Source organism: Megalops cyprinoides, chromosome 9 (genome assembly GCF_013368585.1).
Source record: "Megalops cyprinoides isolate fMegCyp1 chromosome 9, fMegCyp1.pri, whole genome shotgun sequence".
Lineage (NCBI taxonomy): Eukaryota > Metazoa > Chordata > Actinopteri > Elopiformes > Megalopidae > Megalops > Megalops cyprinoides.
In genome coordinates this window covers 24,705,719-24,727,207 of record NC_050591.1, presented here as the reverse complement: position 1 = coordinate 24,727,207, position 21,489 = coordinate 24,705,719, and the positions used below count along the sequence as shown (strand labels likewise).

The 21,489-nt window shown below is 43.4% G+C and overlaps 1 protein-coding gene across 2 annotated transcripts in view; it reads left to right on the top strand.

Moving 5' to 3' along the window:
- ift80 (intraflagellar transport 80 homolog (Chlamydomonas)) overlaps positions 1-21,489 on the top strand; it is a 47,956-nt gene that overhangs the window by 3,780 nt on the left and 22,687 nt on the right. For both annotated transcript variants that reach the window (XM_036537498.1, XM_036537497.1), the window contains exons 4-8: positions 630-740; positions 1,175-1,243; positions 3,486-3,595; positions 5,256-5,345; positions 5,753-5,890. In XM_036537498.1, coding sequence (XP_036393391.1) covers positions 630-740; positions 1,175-1,243; positions 3,486-3,595; positions 5,256-5,345; positions 5,753-5,890 — 518 coding nt within the window. The remainder of the gene's footprint in view (positions 1-629; positions 741-1,174; positions 1,244-3,485; positions 3,596-5,255; positions 5,346-5,752; positions 5,891-21,489) is intronic.

Here is a 21,489-nt window from a genome sequence, read left to right as displayed (position 1 = left end):
CCAGACAGTTGAGCTAGGGGGACATGCTAATATTGTGGGGTATCTTTGGCCAACCAGTTCAAATGTCTGGTCCTTAATCTTGACAGCAAACATTTACCTGTGAGTGCATGCCCACACTTCTGTGTTTAAAAGGATTTTATCGAATGAATTTCGAGTGCAGTATCGACAGATTCTTTCAGGTGAATTGGAAAGCATGAAGAACTTGCTTTGGGATGGCAAAGATTGAGCACAGTAGGAGATTGATAAATGTGTACTGGAGATATAATGATGGTTATGTTTTCTATGTTTACAACTCACCTGCACCACAGACTATCATAAACTAATGCACATGTATATATTTACATTCTGACAGATACACACTTACACACTCACACATTTCTCTTGTTATGCTCATCATTCCACTCACTCATGTCTTTTGAACACAGCACAGGGTTGAAGATGCCAGCTTGATGCATGTTTAACATCTTACTTGTGGTTCTGAACATATGGCCAAGTTTATCCTGCACTGTGTAGTTAGTGTATTTTGCCATGATATCAAGGTGGACAATATTAGAGTGGAATTGAGTAGATCGATAGGAAACACAAGGTGTTTGCACAGTAAATGGGGAAGTGAAATTATCTCTCCACAGGTAAGTTCCACCTCATCTCAAAGACGGGCCGGATTGAGAAGAGCGTGGAGGCCCACCGCGGTGCCGTCCTGGCTGGGCGCTGGAACTATGACGGGACAGCTCTCATTACAGGTGAGCCCAGTAACCAGGTGTGCTCTTAGATTCAGCAGTTTGTATTTCTCAGGTCCTCCAAGTCTCTGACACTTGGGGGATGCTCTCTGTTTTTTAAATGCCAAATGTAGTTATTATCAACAACAGATTAAACATTTATGAGCTGGTGGTTCTCTGTATATTTTGTTCTAATTCTGGATGATTGTGGGAACTTTGGTTTAAAAATGAACTGCTGTGAGATAGAATTGATCATGGGTGAATAATATGTTCATTTTGTAGTTAACATTGTTTATAAATGACTCTGATTATTCATGATGTTTTGTCTACATACATTCGCAATATGTATGCTCAGTTTTTGCATTTCTTTCCCAGATTTGTCTCACACTGTGTGTACCATATGCATTGGCACTATATGTTCCTCTGTAAAATGTTGGACTGCTTTGTGCTTTGTTTAGCTGGTGAGGATGGACAGATTAAGATCTGGTCAAAGAGCGGCATGTTAAGGTCCACGTTGGCCCAACAAGGTAAGGACTTGGCAAGTGCTTTAAATTTGAGCTTTTCACTATGAGTGTGAACAGTAATTAGAGGACTGAAACTCTCTCAGGACAGTGCAATCCTGTGGTAACATTCATAGAAATGCTTAATGCATTTGGGATGGTGTTTGTGTAAATTGATCAGCTGGATGAAAAAAGATCCAAAGTGCACCTTACCAGGTGCATAAAAAGTGGAATACTTTTACAAAGTACCCCTAACATACTTGTAACATTTCTAAATGATTCAAATGGTAGAAAATGTGTTCCTTTAGGGTTAGTTTTTATTTAGCATTTTATTTGGCATTTCAGATTCTTTGGCTGTTTAAAAAATGTAAATTGTTTTAAAAATTTTGTTATGGTCATCTTTGCTGCAAACAAGGTTTTTTGATCTCTGTTTGCCATTTTTTTTTGATTACTCCAAATGCATAATAAGGTTAGTTGTAACATGTCTGCTTGTACTTTTCATTTGTAATAACATCTTATGATTGAGTGCCCTGTGATTAGAGTTGGCGTGTTCTGTCCTGTGTTGTACCTTCGGTGAACCCTGCAGTGTGGCTTGTATGTTTATGGAGTCAGCGTCATTTAAGAAATCTGACTGACGCATCAGATATATCACTGCACAGCAGCGAAGCCTGCTGGGATTGTTTGGACGCAGGTGGGCCAGGAGATACAGACACCTGAGAGAGAGAGAACTACTAGGGCTCATGTATAATCGAAGCACAGTGTCACAGATGGAGTGAAATAGAACACAGAGCAACCTGTCAACACACAAACCCTCCCATTCCCATGGTCTTCTATGCCATAAAGTGCACATTTTTCCGATAACAGGCAAAGCTGTTGTTTGACGCAAAGAATTAGATAGACACATATTTAAACGGTACATGTAGATTTTGTCAAGGAAATATTTGGATTTAGCTCACATGTACCTTTGTTCAAGGATACCAATGGTTTCCTGGTCCATTCCAGGTTTTGTTCTCAGGCTTTTCTCAGATGAACACCGTGTGACAAAAGAAAATTCAGTGGATTTTCAAGAAATTCAGGGATTTCTCTCTCTCTCTCTCTCTCTCTCTCTCTCTCTCTCTCTCTCTTTCTCTCAGTGCTTGTGTTAGGCTGCATTTTGCCTTTTAAAGTATCTAAAATTAGAAGAAGATGTGCTTTGGGACCCTTTTATGTACTCCATCAAGATGATTTAAAAGGATAATCTTCTAATCTTTGGCATAAAGCAAGTTCTGGCCCATTTGGGTGTAATGTGGGTACAGTTGGAAATAAAATGAAACCCCTCAAAGATCAATGTGCCAGTTCCATTTCATTAAAAGCATCATAAACTTTCAAAGGTTTATTGGTGTGGAGTTTCATTTAAACTATTTCAGAAACTCTTAATGATACATTTTTCATGCACGTGTGATTTATTTGTACATAGGCGATGCTGAGATACGTTGTATGTCCCTCTCTTAAATGCGGGAGATTTTTAATGTTGAGAGGCCGATCAGTTCTTGAAAGCCTATCTTTATGTCTTTTTGAAGATTATCTTAAAATTCCAATACATCTGTGTAAGAAAAGGCAGGCGAAGCATATCTCTTCCGTGAGTTTTATGTAATCCATTCTTCACTGTTTTGGTGTGAACGATGTCACTTTCTCAGAGTGGGAGGAGCTGCAGGTACAGCTGGGGGCTGTTTGTGTTCTCGGAGAGATGATGTAACCGTGACCTATTTGTGAGGGTGGAGGAGGAGATGGGGTAGGGGGGAACTCGTCGCAGCCCTCGCTGCCTTTGTCAGCTCAGGGTCACGTGACCTCTTGGCATTTGTGAGAAACCGCGAGCACCTGGAGCGGGGTTAAATGTCAGCCGTTCTCTTTCGTCTGTGGGGTGATTCAGGCGGAGCAAATCTCTTCTTTTCTCTGCTCTGAAGGGAGAACTTTGACCGTCTCGATTTATCTGCCTGCAGTGTGGTTATTTGTAGTAGAGAATGTACACAAGGTCTGGAGCATTATGAGCTCTCCCTGCTGCACTTGCTGTGAGGTGAATATTGCCTGCAGCCTTGTGCTGAACGTTGAGTGTAAATATAGCAGTTTGCCCGGTATAAACACAGCGTCTGCAAGCTACACGCAGAAGGTCTCTTCAGAAATGGCACTCTGCAGTGGTATCGCACACGTACCCCCTCTTCATCTCCTGTGTCTGGCGCAGATATTCCAGAAAGGACAGTTTCCCATTGATCTCTCTCCTTGTATCTCCCAGCATCCCCGGTGTACTCTGTGGCATGGGGACCTGATTCCGACAGGATCCTTTACACATCGGGCAAACAGCTCATGATCAAACCCCTGCAGCCCAGCGCCAAAGTCCTGCAGGTACGGCAAAACCTCACCACTAGCCTCAAAGTGGGTGGAAATGGATATAAATTCTAATTTGCTTCCTGACATAATTGTACATTAATTGTATTAATGCCATTAATGTTTTTTTTTTTTTGGAAAAACCAATAAATAGTCAGGACATCCAAAGTCCAAATTGATGGGGGGTAATGAGGTTATTTCACGTGCATGTACTGTATGTATGAGGTTTGAAGGATTTCACACCCCGATCGATATTTTTCCCTCTTTATATATATGTGTGTATTTATTTTTCTTCTGGGCGCTGAACTGCACCAGGGACCTTGTGTAAACATGAAGGGTTTAGTGTGAGTCCCCCTGCCCCCCACCCCTCCCTGAGCAACAGCTGTCATTGTGTGGAAAAGCCCCCTCTGTGATCCCATGACCCCGGCCCCCCCTTGGCATCCCCAGTCTCTCAGAGCACAAGGCCAAAGAGGTTTCACTGCCATACCTTTGTATGACAGAAGGAATGGCACCAGTCCTTATTCCTGATCTTCAAAGGCTCTGTGCACCTTTCGGTGCACAAGACTCTTATTTTGATTTTAATGTATGTCATCAATTTTTTTTTAACATGATTTATATTATCTTAATGCATGAAAACACTGTGTAGCCCCGTCCCTACTGCGAACTGCGAACACGCTCCCCTGTTTTCAATTAGAGCAAGTCCAAACAATTACTGTAACAGAGAACAGATTTGGGGATCTGTCAGCTGGTTCAGCGTGTGCCTTACAAGGCCACAGTCTTTTAGTCTCTCTCTCTCTCCACCCTTCATCATCTTTGATTTCCTCCTCTTCGTCAGCAGCGTCCTCTCTTTTGCTTCCTCTTTGAGTCTGGGCTTAAAATGTTATTTCTTTTGTCTCTTCCTTTAGTTGGAACTTAGTGAATTTAGTCTGTGTTGTCATTCCTCCTCAGCATTTTTTTTTAAATAAAGAATTTTAGCCAGATAAGGATTCCAGGCCAAAGGTGTGTATCGATGTCGATCTGTGCACTCTCTCGAAAGGCCGAGAGGAGGTGACCGAAAGCCTGTTACTCATTAGTTGAGGTGTGATCTTGAATTTATTGGTTGTGTATGGAGAACTTCTCTGAGCTGTGATCAACATCTGTTACATCTCTTATGCTCTCCCTCTTTCTCCCTCCACCTCTCTCTCCTGTCTGTTTTAAAGTGCAGGTTGCCACAAAAAGTCATCATTGAACATGTAAAACTAATAATCCTTTGTAAAACTGTAGCTTTTGGAATAAAAATTAAAAATTAAGTTGTGCGTGCATCAGCAGAGGATGGAAATGACTGTTTTAACTGGTGAAAAAGATGCAAGGGGATGAAACTTGTTTAACCAAGTGCCTCCTTGTCAACATCAGATGTGTTAGTTGTGTCGGATGTGTCATTTTTTTAGTCTCTCTCATTGTAATGGTACTCTACACTCCTTGCAATAATGGTTAAATATGTCAGAATGTGCTTGCATGTCACCAGTATATATAAAGACAAAACAGGAAGCAGTTATATAGCATAATGAGCTCTCTTTGTAAAAAATATGTAATGGTCATGTTTCGGTGGAAGACAGCCTTAGAGTGTCAATACAGTTAAGTAAAGTACTAAAATCCAAGTCAAAAGCTATCTGTGTCTCTGGCTCTCTCCCTTCGACAGTGGAAGGCCCACGAAGGGGTCATTCTTAAGGTGGACTGGAACTCTGTCAACGACCTGATACTGTCAGGTGGAGAGGACTGCAAATACAAGGTAGAGTATCTGAACGTATCTGGCACAGTTCATCCAGCACAGCAGTCTTCCACCACATCCAGGTGGATTCCCATACATTCTTGAGGTTCGAATATTCTGTAGGAGCCTAGGAATATGAAATTGTGGAGGACCAGATGCAGAAATAAACGCTGCTCATGTGACAGGTCGTGTGATGGAAGGATACGCTAAGTTTTGTGTTGCGTGTCCTGGCTTCATAACAGCAGATTCTTGGAGAAGTTTAAAGCTTGTGTCTGATCCCTTGCTATGTTTAGTAAATGTTGATGGTTGACAGATAGAGAGCTTTGCTCTGCGGTTACACTTGAGGGATGAAGGGAGCACTGGTGTGTGACTCTGAGGGATAGGCGCTCTGCTTAGCTTTCTGTCTCCGTTGTCTGTTCTCATTGCAGGTGTGGGACAGCTATGGCCGTCTCCTGTATGCGTCCTCCTCGCACGACTACCCCATCACCTCTGTGGCCTGGGCTCCCGACGGGGAGGTGTTCGCCGTGGGCTCCTTCAACACCCTGCGCCTGTGTGACAAGACTGGGGTAAGCACACAACACCCCCCCCACCACCACCCCCCACCCTCCCCAGGCATGGCACTTGCCCATAGGTCTCACTTCTGTTGGTCATGTCTCTTCTCTCCACGTCCCATTGTCTGCTAAATGTGAGTGGGTGTCTCCTGTTTTTCTGTTCCCCCGGTACTGTGGTGCTTCTCTGCTGCATTCTCATGTCTACTGCGAGAGCGCGCACCGTGCACTGTGAAACACTCTCCCACTGTCGCTGCTGTCCCTCACTGTGCTCCGGCCACGGAGTCGCGCTCCGGTGTTTTTCATCAGACGCCCTCCGCCGTGGCTTTCGTCTGTTGTGACATGTTAAAAAACAGCCATTTTCTCAGCACAAACATTCCCCTCCAACGCGTCACTCCCTGCCCATGTTTGTGCTTTGTGATGTGGTGAACCATAATCTCATTTACATAATTTCACACACAAACTGAGCAAATTGCAAAAATGGCTTCCTTCTGACAGCTGGGGAGAGCATTCTGACCCAGGTATGTGGTGAAAGTGAAGAGGAATTGTGGTGTAGTGGATAGAGCACTGTACACGGGGTTTCAGATCCAGAGTGGGACTTGAACTGCATAATACACCTAATCTCTCAACCACTCCAATGCCTCTGACATCTGTTTCTAAAAAGCCAATGGATATAATCTACTGGAAATGTCAGTATAATTTAGCTGATATACCTGCCCCAAATCCCCCCCTTGCAGTCATTACAGTGACACTCAGTGTAACCTGATTCTTCATTCACTGCTATTCCCACTGCTGTTGGGTCTGGAAACGGCCTTTTGCCAGCAACAATGACTCTAAACCCTCTTCAGGTTGGAGATTCTAATAAGGTATTCCTCAAGTGTAAACACCTTTTTATATCTGCATTTATTTGTACAAAGGAGTCAAAGGAGCTTGCTCAATCCATTTGGCTGTGCTGGTGACCATGCTTAGAATAGAAGAGAAAATGAAAGAGTAATTCATGGGTATTATTGCATTACTTTCAGTGCATTGGCAGAAATGTTATGCGGAGGTTTTCTGTTATTGTTTACTTATTGTATTAATTTAAATGTCGGTTTGCCTGTTCTTTTTTTAATTTGTAAAAATAAAAAAAAGACACAGTGAAAACAAACAACATAGAACTCAGATCCTCCAGAATGATCATCTTGTATTTCATGGTACATTTTGATCTAATTAGGATGTGTTTTTAAGCACTAAAACAAATGGGCTGGATAAGAGCCCGTGCCAACACAGATGTGTAAAACAGCACAGTTGTGAAAAGCTTGCCTTCTCCTTGGTACGTGCTGTGCTGTTATGAACACCCATTATTTCATATCACCAGTATTAGAGTGAGTATCAAGGAGGGACAACACAAGGTAGGGAGGGTATTCATATACGCACCTGGAAGGGGCTATTAGGCTACATGTCCTGAGCTGGAAATTCCACCCCAACCCCCCTCCAATTAGTGTAGTAGCAACACTGACTGATGATGCACAGTGGTCTGAGGAAAGTGAAGTATATGTAACAGGAAATTATTTGCCAATTTCTTTTCTGTGTTGCTGTGCCTGTTTGTTCCATTGTGGTTACATTTTGCTTAATTGCCCTCACTGAAAATAAAGCATTTTCAAAAATGAAAAAGAGAAAAAGAGGAAAAATAAGAGAATCATTCTGTATCAAAGAAGCATTCTGTCTGGCAGAAGTATGTTTCATCCCAGACATGGGTCTCCTACAGCGAAACACTTCAGTATAAAGATACTGTATCGCTCATCACACAGGAGCCAAATGGTGGTTGCTTGTGCTTACGAACAGTGCAAAGTAAAAATTCACATGGTGGTGTAACCTGCAGAACGTGAAGAGAATTTTGACATGTGTGCAACCCCAGAGTCAGATCGTTTCCGAGTTGTCATCTGTCTCTGTGTGTTACTGAGGGTGACGGACACAGCTCAGTGTCTAGAAGGGCAAACGTCCTCTCTCCACAACTGTGCCCTCAAACTCTCTGTAACATTTGCCGTGTCCCTTTTATGAGTGTGACCGTGTAAGTATGCGTTAGTGTGTGCAGAAGAGAGCACTGTGCATGTGTCTCATGTGTTGGGTAGTGCATAGTTTTCTTGATTTAATATGTAACTAGTTTTTTCTTCAGACTTCACAATGCAGACAAGACTGATATTAGTAGTAGATTGTTTTTTTTTTTTTAATCTCGGGAGAGATAAGAGAGATATAGTGGCAGGAAGCATGAGATGTTGTAATATTTCTCTCATATCCATCCATAACATAGCGTTTGTTTTATTTGTATGTTTATGTATTCCTTTGGTCATTCACTCTTCACTCTGGTAGAGCTGCAAAGTGTGATTAAATTTACACAGCACGTCCAAATCCAAACAGAAAGACATTAATTTTTGTCTCCACAAATCCATAGTGGTCTTAGAAGGAGTTTATTGTAGCATTGGCACGTTTTTGAAGTTGGGAGTAGAAGAAGAAGAAAAAAAGCAAAGACAGAGAAAGAAACCCACATAGAACTTTCCAGACGCCTCCTCCAGCTGTCTAGTGAAGACCTGATGGCTCCTCAGGCTCTTTGAACTGAGGTGGGGGCATTTCTTCCACACTCTTGTTTTCTTTTTTCCCCAATAAGTTTTTTTTATACATGTACTCTTTTTGTGTTTCTTTCTGTTATGCTGTAGTTACTGTCTTTGCATTCAATTACTTGACTTTTGAGTGGCATTGTAGGGTGTCATTTCATTTTTTGTCAGACTGATTGTTTTTTAACCATTCATTATGTCCATAACTTTAAAAATGTGTTTTTTAATGAAAAAAGCTTTACTTGTGGAAATCTGTGACTTCAACACATGAAATGCTGTATTCTAAGATAGAGTAGCTGTTTATGTGAGTAGTGGATTTGTGGGATTTTATTATTAAATAGGTCCTGTTTTGATTAGTTTTTTGTGTGTCCATGCTTGTGCGTGCATGTGTGTGTGTGTGTGTGTGTGTGCGCATGTGTGTTGTGCTAAAAGGGTTAAGGCCTGCAAGGAATCTTGGTGTTACTACCGTGACTAATCACCAGGAGTTTCATTCTGTATCTGGTACAATGAAACCTTGCACTTTACGGAGTGCTGGCTCAGCAGGAAAAGGCTGGCTCCTTTAACCCCTAACCTCCAGCAGGACTCCACTTAGACAGGGGAGGGAAAAAAAGAGCTCCCCAGGACAGATGTAGCACATTATTCTCCTCATTATCAGGAGTCTGGAGGAAGGGCAGGGTGTGTTCCCCCCTCCTCGCTGGACGCAGTTGTGCAATCTTACCCATGTAAACAGTGCCGTTTAAGTGGGCCATGTTTGGAAGTGTGTTCTAATGCCTGAGAAAGTGACTCTTCCTTATTGTGTCTTTTTGTTTCTTAGGAGTTTTAATCATCTTCTTCATGTATGATAGAGAAGAGTGCAAAGCTCTTGGCTTGTAGTTTTTTCTGTTTTGTTTTGTTTTTTTTTTTTTTTTGATTTTACAAAATGTGAGACAGCCTTTGATGTGGGTAATAGGAAGAGCAGTTTGACACTGTTCATTTTAGTTTATGTTAGCGTCCTGTCAGAATACTATATGCAGTGTTCTGTGTTTGTGCAGAACATTACTCCCATGTTTGTGTGTGTCTATGTCAGTCCCCACAGAATCAGTACAAGTGTCATACATGTGAAACTAGTAGTATAGCACTTTGGGCAGTGAATGATAGGTTTAGAAATTCAGTTATTTACTAGCAGATAATTGTATGAATTCTTACACAATTTACTAATTTACAAAATAGGAATTCACTGTACATTGTCTATTTCAGATGTTGTGGTGTGTCACATATGGATGAGTGTAAAGAACTTTACATTCATTGGTGTGAGGGGCTATATTCTATAAATGCAGCTTTATGATTTTTGGTAATTGGTAATTAATTATTGACAAGCCATATGAATGAATTAGCTGTTTCACAGTTTGTAGTGGAAGGAGTTGTAGGAGAAGGGCTGTCTCTGTGTTTAGAGAAAGCAGATAAAGGGATGAAAATGTTATTGTAGATGCTGTGACATTACAGGCTTTAATACCAACAGGTCCAGAGACAAAAGGTCTGCAGACTCTCGCAAACTCTCCTGACATAAATGAAGTCTGTTTTCTTTAATGAAAACAAAAATCCCACTTTTCAACCAAAACGGCCTCCTCGTGGAGCAGAATCATATTTCACACCAGTCTTTGTCCTTCGTTTAGGGCTTAATTGAAATCACCAGCACAGTCATTTAGCCATTAATATTTCCTTTGTGCGCCTGAAACGCAGGCTTGCCCAGCCAGCCTGTTGAGGAAATTCTTCACCACGTTAATCAGCCATATCAAATGTAGGAAGCGTGTCCTGCTTTCTGAAGGGTATACTTATGCAGATGTTTGTCAGTATTAGCTGTCTCTTTTAAAGCACCATTTACTTACCTCAGCCTAAAAAATCCCATCAAATGTGATGGCTAATAAGCCAGTCCATTGTAAATGTGCACTGGGTTTCACCAGAAAGAAACCAGAGCTTCTGACCCCCTCATCTCTTTCCACAACATCTGCCTCAATTGCAGTGATACATTAGATAACTCATCAGAAAATGTCAAATACAGAGTTCAGGATAACTTTTCAAATCAGCACAAACTAGGATTAAAACTACTCTTTGTTTAATCCATAAATAAACGCTAAAAGATAAATGTAGCCGTTCCGTGTACATGAAAGATTCTGTTAGAAGATACAGTGCTGCGTTTCAGCAGGGGTAATACAGGCGCTTTTGTGCTGGGGATTTCACCCACTCCGTTTTTCAAGGCGGTGTGAATTGTCACTATACAATAATACTGGAGCGCTGAAAGATAAGTTATGACCTAGCCGACGCGTAACCTTCCTGCTGCTTTCACAGCATCACAGCCGTGTTGTGGGAACGTTCCGTGTTCACTGGGGAAGGCCTCCTGACTCACACCACTGTCACTTTCTGAGAAATCAGACCTGCATTGCGTTCTTGTATTTTTGCGGCCGGTCTTGTTTGTCCTGTGAGAGGTTGACCATCATGATTGACTCTACCTCGCTTGCAGGACTTGGAGTCAGATTCATTCTAAATGTAAAGTTTTGTGCCGAACTTTTCTAATTTAAGTCACCTGTTAAAAAATACTTAAATGATTTGTCGCATTGTTTGAATAGATAAATATATTTTACAATAATAATAATACAATAAAAATAATAATTTTACAAAGCGTCAGGTGATTTTTGTTATTAATTGGAGTGTTTTTCTGTTAAACTCAATGTTTGCAGTGTAGAAGTGTAATTTCATGTATTGAAACCAGATAAAAGGATTACATAAGTTCATTTCAGAATTTTATTATGAAAAATTAAGAGCAAACTGACTTGAATTGGATTGAATGAGGCCAATAGCCTGATCTCTGGGGTCTTTGATGTGAGCTGAAAAACTGGGAGATTTATCAAAACTTTCAACATGTGCAGCATATTCACATTTGGTTTGGAAATATCTCTTTTGCCATTGTAGATTAGATAGAATATCTTTTTTGCATCAATGTATCACTTTCTAGTTTCTTTAAAACTTTGCAAAAGCAAAAGAAACTCAAGTTGAATTCAAAGTACAGATAGCAAAGTAGGTTTATTTGCTTTTCATGTGTTTGTCATCACGTGAAAGATGAAAGATAATGCTAACTGCAGAGGCAGAAAATGTCACTGTTGTGAAAGTGAAAGATGTGGCTCAGAGGGAGAGGGGAAAAAAGAGAAGGAGTTGAACTGTGTGGAAAAATAGCAGATGTGGAGGGGGGCTGGACAGCAGAGAGCAGGGAGGAGGGGGGAGTGGGAACGAGAGAGTGAGTGAGCACAGGGAAACAAAGAGAGTCCTGAGTCAGCAGCAGCAGCAGTAGAGCAGTCTTCTCCCCAGGCAACTGGGCTGGGCTCCTCCACTCTCTCTCCCTCTCTTGCTCTCTCTCTCTCCCTCTCTCTCTCTCTCTCTCTCTCTCTTTCTCTCTCTCTCGCATACACACACATTTGCTCTTTCTCGCTCTCACTCACTGGTCACGCTTTTCTCTCTCTCTCTCTCCCCCTCACTCACTTATGCTCTCTCACTAATCTCGCTCTCTCTTATGATCTCGCTCTCCCTCACTTTTCCTCCCTCCCTCCCTCCCTCCCTCCCTGTCTCTCTTGTACCGCTTTTTCTTGGTCACTTACGCTCACACTCTCTCGTCTAGCTCCTTGCTCATTCCCTGCCTTGTGCTTTTAGATAAGATCTGTCTGTGAGAGCGCGTGCGTGCATGTGAGTGTGCGTGTGTGCATGTGTTTGCGTGTGTGTGTGTGTGTGTGTGTGTGTGTGTGTGTGGAGGAGTCACTCACGGTTACCCCTGCGAACTTAAACAGCAACAGAGCTTTTCCTGTCCAGGTTTGTTGTGCCTGGAGCTCTTACTGAAGACACCAGGGAGTTGTAGAGCACGTCATCAGCGTTTATCTCCGTCCTGTCCACAGACTCACTCCTTAACCCCTCTGTGGCTTTTCTGTGCCTTTGAAACAGAGGTAGAGGTGAAAGATTAGAGGTGTGAAAGACCGAATGCCCTCTACGCAGGGATCATGCAGGCCAGAAAGTACACACAAAATCCCAGAGTGGTACGAGGAGCAAAAAAAAAAAACAGCTTTAAAGAGGCCTTTCTTTTTGGTACTTGTTTTTTTTTTTAAGATTTTTTATTTTTATTTCTCACTTTAACACATTTGGTTGAGGCTGCGTATGTCTTGAAATAGTTGCCACTTTGTGATTTTAATGGCTCCACTTCTCAGCCAGTTTAAACAGCCATCAGATGTACATCCCTCTAGTTTGCGTGGTAGCAGGCTCGCTGGCATTGCAGGGTTTCGTGGAGCATTCCTTTTAAATGAGTTTAAAGAGCATCCTAGGACAGCAGGATGCTACATAATCTCAAACCTTTAAGTGCTCCAAGAAAAAAAGTCAGGTCCTTGTAAAAACTCATTTTCTTTTTTCTTTTTCTTTTCCTGCTTTGCACATGTCCTCAGGTAAAGATGTGGACAGTGGCAACAGCACTATGAGGACTTTTTGGCATGGCCTTTGGAAAAACTTGGTTGTATGTGAAAGCATGCATTCCAAAAATGCTTATTCAGAATATTGACTATTTCCTAATTGTTGCTCATGTTTCATGTTATTTGTTTTTGTGAATCTAGGTCAGATAGTGAGCCACACTTGTTGAAATGGCAGTATTTTTACACCACTCTTGAGTTTGGTTTCAGTTTGAAGCAAAGAAAAAAGGAGGGAAAGCGGAGGAAAGTGGGGGGGCCAGAGTGTGGATCTGTCCAATATATCCACAGAACTCGGCTTTGGAGCGGGTCTGGGTGGATTCCTCTCTATAAAAACCCGTGGTTTCCCTTCCCCCCACGTCTCAGCCGTAGAGAACATGGAGAAGAGATAAATGACAGCCCTACACTCTGCCCTGCCAGGCGCACTGGCAGACTCATTACTCTCCGGCCCATTAAATCAGTACCTTCACAGATGAGAGAAAGAGGAGGAGAAACAAAGGGGGACAGCAGAGAGGAGAGAGAGATGGGGAAAGGGAGGCCACTCGCACTGTCCTGCCCCTTCTTTTGAATCCTTTGGGTCAGCCCGACCCGACCTGAACTGACCCGTCCGACTCCAGGCGTCTGGCTGGGCCATGATGCAGCCATACGGAATGTTCAGTCCTCCCTATGTCGTGTGTGTGTGTGTGTGTGTGTGTGTGTGTGTGTGTTTGTGTGTCTGTTTCCAGCAGTTGGAATTTAATTAATACACAGAGAAGGAAAACAATTACAAATTGAAGTCGTATGTGGCCACCCCTCCTACTTTCTTTTTTTTTTTTTTAATTCAGTGTGGATTTGTGTTGACACTTTCTGACATGTCTTTTAAGTGTCAGGCCCCAACTGGGAGGACGCGCAGGAAGTGTGTGTGTTCAGATACGTGTTTGTTCGGGCAATTCATTAACTCACCCCACAAATTCACTGGGCCTCATTGTCAGCGCAAGCGTTTGGGTGGCATAGGAGGCATTTGAGATCAGTTCTTCGTGTTGTGTTTGTTTTGTTGGTCTGAGCTAAAGATGATCTGTTTATTGGTGCATCACTTCATTTTTCGCTTGCTTATTTGCTCTTCTTACGCTCTGACTGCAGCTATCCCACTTGTCAAAAAACCGCACAGTGAAAGCTGCCAACCAAAAGTTCATTACAGTATTACGGGGTGGTGGGAGAGGGAGGGGGGTCAAAGTTTGACTTCTCAAAGTTTTTCCTCACCACCATCTTTGTTTTCATGAGAACAAGAAAGTGTCTACATTATGACATCGACTAACTTATTGACTAGTTCACTTATTGATGGCATCATTTGCTTGATATGTTCCCTCCCACAAATTAGTAATAGCCTTGTTATCTTAGTGTGCACGTGTGGGAGAGTATGTGTTTGGGGGGAGAGAATGTGTGTGTGTGTGTGTGTGTGGAAGAGAATGCATGTGTATGAATATTTGAGAGAGAGAGAAACTATGGGTATGTGTGTATAAGAGAGAAACTGACTAAAAATGTGTGTGGGTGGAAGCAACCATATGTAGAAACTATGCATGTTTGTATAAGACAGAGACAATACATGTGAGAGAGTGGAAAAACTATACATAGGTCAAACCCTAAAGGGTGGGTCACACCGAATTGAATGACTCAAGGAATTCATATATGCCAGTTTAATGCAATTATGTGTCTTATCAGATAAACTTAACTACTGTCTTTTCTGTCACAGCCTTTCAAAACCTTATTGAATTAGATTTTTTTTTGATAGAGAACTCATTAGGGCTGTGTCTTGCACCGTTGATTTCCTCCCCTTGTGCGCTAATTGATTTTCCCCACTCTGAATGAACAAAGGAGAGATTATCCTAGCGCAGAGGAGCAGACAGTGAGCTCTGTGTCTCCAGCTGCTCTGATCTGAGTCTGTGTCCAATGCCAGCCTGAAGGTGCTGTCTGCCTGCAGCCTGGAGGCGCTTAATGACACACGATGTACTGTACATTTGGCGGCGCTGGGGAAGCACGCAGCTGAGCGGGACGCGTAACGCGTTTCGATTTTGTTGTGTCTCTGCATCATCGTTGCTATCGTCATCATCGTCGTCATCATCGTCATCGCCTCTGGGGATCTCCCGGTAGCTCTCTGCTGCGGGAGGGCTAATGTCTGGTTGTTAGTCTCAGTGTGGCAGTGTAGCAAAGTGGTAATGTGCAGGACTTTTAACCAAAAGGTTGCTGGCTTGATTCCCCACTGGGGCACTGCTGCTGTACCCTTGGGTAAAGTACTTCACCCACAATTGCCTCAGTAAATACCCAGCTGTATAAATGCAAAACATGTCAGAAATTGTAACATGTAAGTTGCTTGGGATGAGAGTGTCTGCTAAATGACAACAATGTAACTAGCACCTGATGAGGAACTCCATGGGTGTCAGTCCGGTGTTGCAGGCCAGTGTGCTGTGACCAGTCTGCAGGCTTTTGCTTGGCATAACTGTGTGTAGATGCTGTGCGTGCAGCGTGTTTGTGTTGTGTGAATTTCAGAGCAGCTCATCCATCAGATATGACGCAGCTGTACGTTCCGTCAAGCAGAAAGAACCGTCTTGCAAAACTCTGCAAATGAGTCACTTGCATGCTTTTTTTTCCCTTGTCGATTCCTTCAGAACTAACGCTGAATTAAATGTTCCCACACACCACTTTGCAGCAATATCAAAATTGCTGCATTGTGTGGAAGCTGGGCTCTTGTCTCTGCCTGGGCGTACTAGAGTAAGCTCCTCCGAGTGGTTCCGCCTCCTTGCCCCCTGTCAGGGTGTCTCATACCCCACCCCCTCACCTTGTAGTTGTTGATTTAATTGGAATCTGTTAAGAGCTCCTCTGAGCAGAATTAATAACGACACGCACACAGGCTATGTGTCACTGCCTGACCTTCAACCTTTCACCCTGCTGTGTAACTTCACTTCACTCTTTGTCCTCCAGTGGCCATTTCTAATTCGTTTCGTTTTCCTCGAAAGTGGGGGGAGGAGCGGGCCCCCCCCGGTAACGTTACTTTCGGCCGCTGGAAATTTCAGTCGTGTGTTTCTGGGCGTACTAATAGAGTTGTGTGTGCGTTTGTGTGTGAAGCCCAGGTGGGTTCTTCAATAAAACTGTTTTTATGTGTGTTAGACATAAATATGCGAGAAGGCAACAGAAGGCACTGCTGTGCTCTGTGCTCCATGCTTTATGCTTCACTCTGCATCAGGCCACATGCTGGTATGGTTATTTACTGTTATATTTCTTGGCACCCGTCCTTGTCCAGGGTGACTTGCAGTACATTTGCTGAATGCAAGCACTGAAAATGCCACTGCAATAGAAAGCGTACAATGCAAACTACATAGCGAAGCGGCAGCCTAAATATTATGCGGTTTCTACAGAAAAGGTGTGACTAACATGACTAATACTAATCAGTTTTTTCCAAGTATAGTATAGTGTCGTAGGTGAAATGCCTGGGTACTTCAAAACTTCTGTTGTGATGACCGTGGCCTCAGAGCGTGCGCTGAGCTGTGCTGCCTTGGTGCTGGTACGCTGTGCTGTGCCCGGTGCTCTGTGCTCCCTGCTGGTACTCTCTGCTGTGCTCTGTGCTGCCCCGTGCTGCGCAGTGCTAATTGAATTCTGCTGGCCGGCTCACAGCTGCGTCCTGCTGATGAGTCCCAGGAGGCCCCACCATGTGTCTATGGTTACTGTGTTGAGGCTGCAGGACTGCAGTGCAGAGCCCCAGCATGAAGCAATGTGTATATCATTACCCTCTCCCTTCCTGCCAAATTTCTGACTTGTGCCACTTGATACAACCCCCAGGCAAAATCTCTGTCGTTTTAGGATGGAACCATATATTACGAAAGGAAGGTTTGGTTTTCTGTCTTTTACTATTTATCTGTATGTAGAATTTAGAGATTCGGCTCTTCTACGCAGTCTTTTAGAACATGTTGACGTTAAGATTCAGGGAGAGAAATGGGAAATGCTTGATGAGCCAGGATTTTATTTATTTGTGGGGTTTTTTTTTTTGTTGATTGCATGAAATGTGGATCCCATTTAGTCATTGATGCGTTGTGTGGGCTTCACTCCGCTCTCAGCCCTGGCACTGACCAAATACCCTGAACACCGCAGGGGAGCTCCTGAATAATTTAAGAGCTTTGCATGGACTTAAAAATATCCACACACCGATGCACAACCTGTGAAGGAAAAGAAAAGAAGAGGAAAAGAGTTGAGGCATTAGTGCAGTGGCCGTAGTAACGTGTGTAACTCTCTGTGACTGCCGCTGTACGCTCTGTACCTTCATGGGGCTTGCCCAATCATACACACTTGGGCTCAAGGCTTTATGGTGAAGTCCTCAGACCAGAAAGTCCCGACAGTGCAGGTGGAGGGGAGGGTGATGTCGGCCCAGAGTCACAGGGGGGATTGGGTTCTGATCCCATCCACGTGGCTCAGTATCCGTAGTGAAAATCTCTGTGGAAGGTGGGTTTGGCCATACAGAACACAGAGACATGAATCCCTGGTCCTGTCCAAAAAATATCATATTTCTGCACACTTTGCATTTGCAGAGTGTCAGAAAAAAAGCACAAGAAAAAAAAAAAACCTGAGCTATATTTTCCAAGTTGGAGAAAAGCAAGGTCGAAAGGTCGGACACAAAGAGACATTTCCACCTAACCGGTCCCATTAACGCCTGGTTGGAGCCACGGTAACAAGCTGTTGCTTAATTGGTTACACAGCTGAAAGGAAAAGGCTGGAGCCACTGCAGACTCGGGCCGCTCACTGGCAGAAGGGGAGGAGTCCGGTGAATGGGGGGTTGGGGGGTTTATTGGATGGAAACTAAGGTGATTAAAAAAAGGACAGATAATATCTGGACTTTTACATTTGCAGTGGTTTGTGGCTCCTCACTTTAGTCTTATACTGTAACCTTCCGCAACTCAAGGTTTTTTTTTGTTAGGTTTTTCAAGTAGAGATATGACATGCCCAAACATCCCACCCCTTGAAAAAAAAAGTGGTCTGAGGGTTTGTATCATTTGAGGTGTGGTTCATAATGACTTCACCTGACTGTCTGTGCTCACCGTTGGAGACCAGCCACTGCAAGACTGGTTTTAGTGGGACTCAACCACAACTCTAGCAACAGATCCCCATTTAGCAAATTGTACTATGAGACAAGGGTCACGTTTCTCCTAGTAGGCACGTTTTGTCTAGACTGTTAAAGGAGACTATGCTATGCATTAACTGTAAATGTCAGCCCTTATCATGTAAGAACAAAGCAAAAAGCTATCTCTGCTTTAAGAAGACAAAGGAGCTGTTGATGTGGGATGTTGCGGCATAGTGTCGCTAGCCTTTCTCAGATTCCGATCAATAATTTGTTGCTGTACATTATTGCATTTTTAGGCTTTCACAAGCCTCCTCATGAATACAAGTCTTTACTGAGATGGTCCATTGATTTTAAAGGCAAAGGCATGTCTATGTGTGTGCGTGTCTGTGTGAAAATATATATCTGAAATATTGGGGAATAGACTATATATCACATAAAGGAAGAAGCGTGTCTGTGAATCTCAGTGCGATTAAGCCAGCTCAGACAATACGGTGCCACGAGGAGTTTCAAAGCAGGTTTTTATGGTCTGTCGTCTTCGTTTTGTTTGATAGCGTGTAATTTAATGCAGTGGGCTGGACTTTAATATAAAGCGCAGCACATTAGATGCACATCATTTTGCTCTGAAAACCTTTGCCTGAGACACATTCCGTTCCTCTTCACTCTGTCTTCAGTCATTTCTTCTGTTTGATATCTTAGCTTAGTGCTTTTGTCTCCATGCGACCCAAGCACACAGGGCTAATGCCTGTCGACTTGTGAAATGCCATCTGACAAAAACAGGCATTAATTGTATGAGGCACAATCCCTTTGGATTTTAGTGTTTTCCTTTCCAGGAATTTTGGCATATTCGTGCATTCAATTTGTTACTGCACACAGGAAATAATGTTTCAGAAGTGGAGATCGTTGCTGTTTGATATCTGCTTTTGGCTCTAGTGATGAAGCGGGAATGGGTGTATCCAGAGGAAAACACTGATAAATGACTCCAGTGCACTGTTGCGCTGGGTTCAGATGCTGCAGTGGAAAGCACAGGAAGAGTGTAGGAAAGAACACTGAATACCCCCGGCCCAACGGCCTGAAGTTTGTCTTTATTTTCTCTCCAGGTGAAACTTTCATAACACTGAAACCTGATCGTATTAGATGAGGACACGGTGTCAGCGGAAAGCTGAGACCTAAATTGTCCCTGGGGGGCAGGAAGGCAGGGGTTGCACGGGGCTAACACCAGCCCCCTCCAAGGCCTTGCCTCCCTTTCTTAAATTCATCCGAAAGAGCGACGGCTCGTCCCCGAGCACTTGACGGGGTGTTTACTTTAGCCCAGCTCCAGCCCAATCAGGTGGAGATGCTCCCAGATGTGCGGGCTGAGGTGGGGGCCCGTGTGGCGGCCACCACGCGCCCGCAAGCCTCCCAGCTGATCCCAGACCCAACGGCATGGGGTCACTGCAAGCCGACGTTTACAACTGCTCCTAATTTACTGGGAGATTGATGGCCCCCGCCTCCCCAACACACCGCTTGTTTTCTTTCTCTTTCTATCCACTCACTCCTTTTTTCTTTTTACTTACCTACTCTTTTTTTTTCTATCTGTCCTGTTGGATGCATCTCTTATTTGCTTTATAAATGATGTTGAATAAAAACCCTGATGACAGTTGCGATGAAATGAAATGTAATGAGGGAAAATTGACAGAGAGTATAAATTGTACGGATCTCAGTGGGGACTTAAAGGGCTCAGATTTATGCTCATATTTATCTCTTTCGTTGTTTATTTTGGTCTGCTGTGTGAGTTTGGCCTCCTCATTATTCGGGACCAGAAATGCTCCCTTTTGAATGCATACATCTTTATTCGAAACAAATGTCACTCCCCACCCCCGTGGCGCGACAGCGCGATGGTGCAAACGTCTGGTGTCACCGTCGTTAAACAGGCGCATTAAAACCTCCTCATCGCTGTCTGTCAAAGCGCACATCTGCCGAGCTTCAGCGCTCCAGATGAACTCTCAACTGTACAGCTTTTCACTTTGGATTAGTGAGAAAGACTGATGGTGCAACTTAGTTCACCACAAAGATCGACACTGCTTACCGTACCAAAGCGATTTTTTTTTAAAGGGGGAGAGAGTGGTCTTTTTGAATAGGAGTCTGGCTGCTGTTTACTCTTGACAGAGAGAGAAGCCATCCTCTGGCCCCCGATGGGACCAACACGTCTGAGTGCAGTTGTGGGGTGCTGTGGAGGGAGAGAATGTGTTGTGCTTGCACGGTCACAGGACGTTCTGTGGTGCCAAGAGCCAGTGCTACTGAGCTGGTTTATGCTCTCCAGGGCCTAGCTAGGCTGAGGTGAGTGGCCTCTCCAAGTCCTGGCCAGACTCTTTCCTTGTGGATAGAGAAACATGCACACCTAGTCTCCATCAGCACTCTGTCTCACCCTCTCCTGCTGCACCTCGAGAATCCTAGCACACTTTCCCCCACCCATTTCCTCCTTCAAAGCAGTTAGAGGGGAAACAGTAAGGTATTTATTTAATGTGTGAATATAAAACAAAAATGGGCCCTCTTCAAAACTTCCATTACACCTTTGTGAGAACAAATTGAGTCTATTTGAGCTGGAGGTGGGAGTGGTTCAAGGAGCTGGTGGCTGAGGTTGACTGACAGCTGGTCAGACTGAATCACGTGGAAGTGACTGGAAGGACGTGGGGACAGATTCCGAGGAGGGCAGTGTGACTGCTGCACTGTGGGAGACACTCTGTGGCAGCAGGAACATGAACTCTGCTTTGTAGCTGTATCAGTGAGAGTTCAGCTGGTGTTCCACATTGATTTAAAAAGTGGTTGGGCCCAGTGGGTTTTCGCAGTGACAGCAGTCAGAGTTATGCCTTTTACTCTGTGTTCTATACGTCTTGTTTCGGGTGTTAGTCTTAGATTTTACATTATTTTGTTACTGTATGACCGTCATTTCAAAATATTATGGTAGGCCTTGAAAGTGTTACATTTTAGGTTTTACCCTGAAATTGAACTTTATTACTGAGGCAAATCAGAGCCAAAAACGGGAGATGCAAAGGACAAAAATTTTCTTGGAAATCATCATAAACATTTCTACTTAAATTGCTTTTGGCTCCCACTGCCACTCCACTAGAGCTCAGTGTAATATTGTTGTTCTAACACCACTGTTAATAAAGTATTTGGAAATATGGAAGAAAATGCACAAAAATACACACAAATTATAGGTTAAAGCTTTTTTCAAGTTACTATTGCTTGTTCCTTTATTTCATGAAGAAAGTTGTCCTCCTTTGAGTCTCTTCAAGGTGACTCTTCTCAAGGTGTTCATCTGTGCTGCTCGTATGTAGCATGCCATGTGCAGTGTGTCAGAGTAATTCACGTTGTGAAAACTGGAAGTTGTGTGAATGGGGTGTAGGTGTGCTTCTGGTGTAGGGGCAGTATGTATGAGTGCATTGTGTATTTTTAATAGTATGATTTTGTGTATGGATACATGGGCTGCAC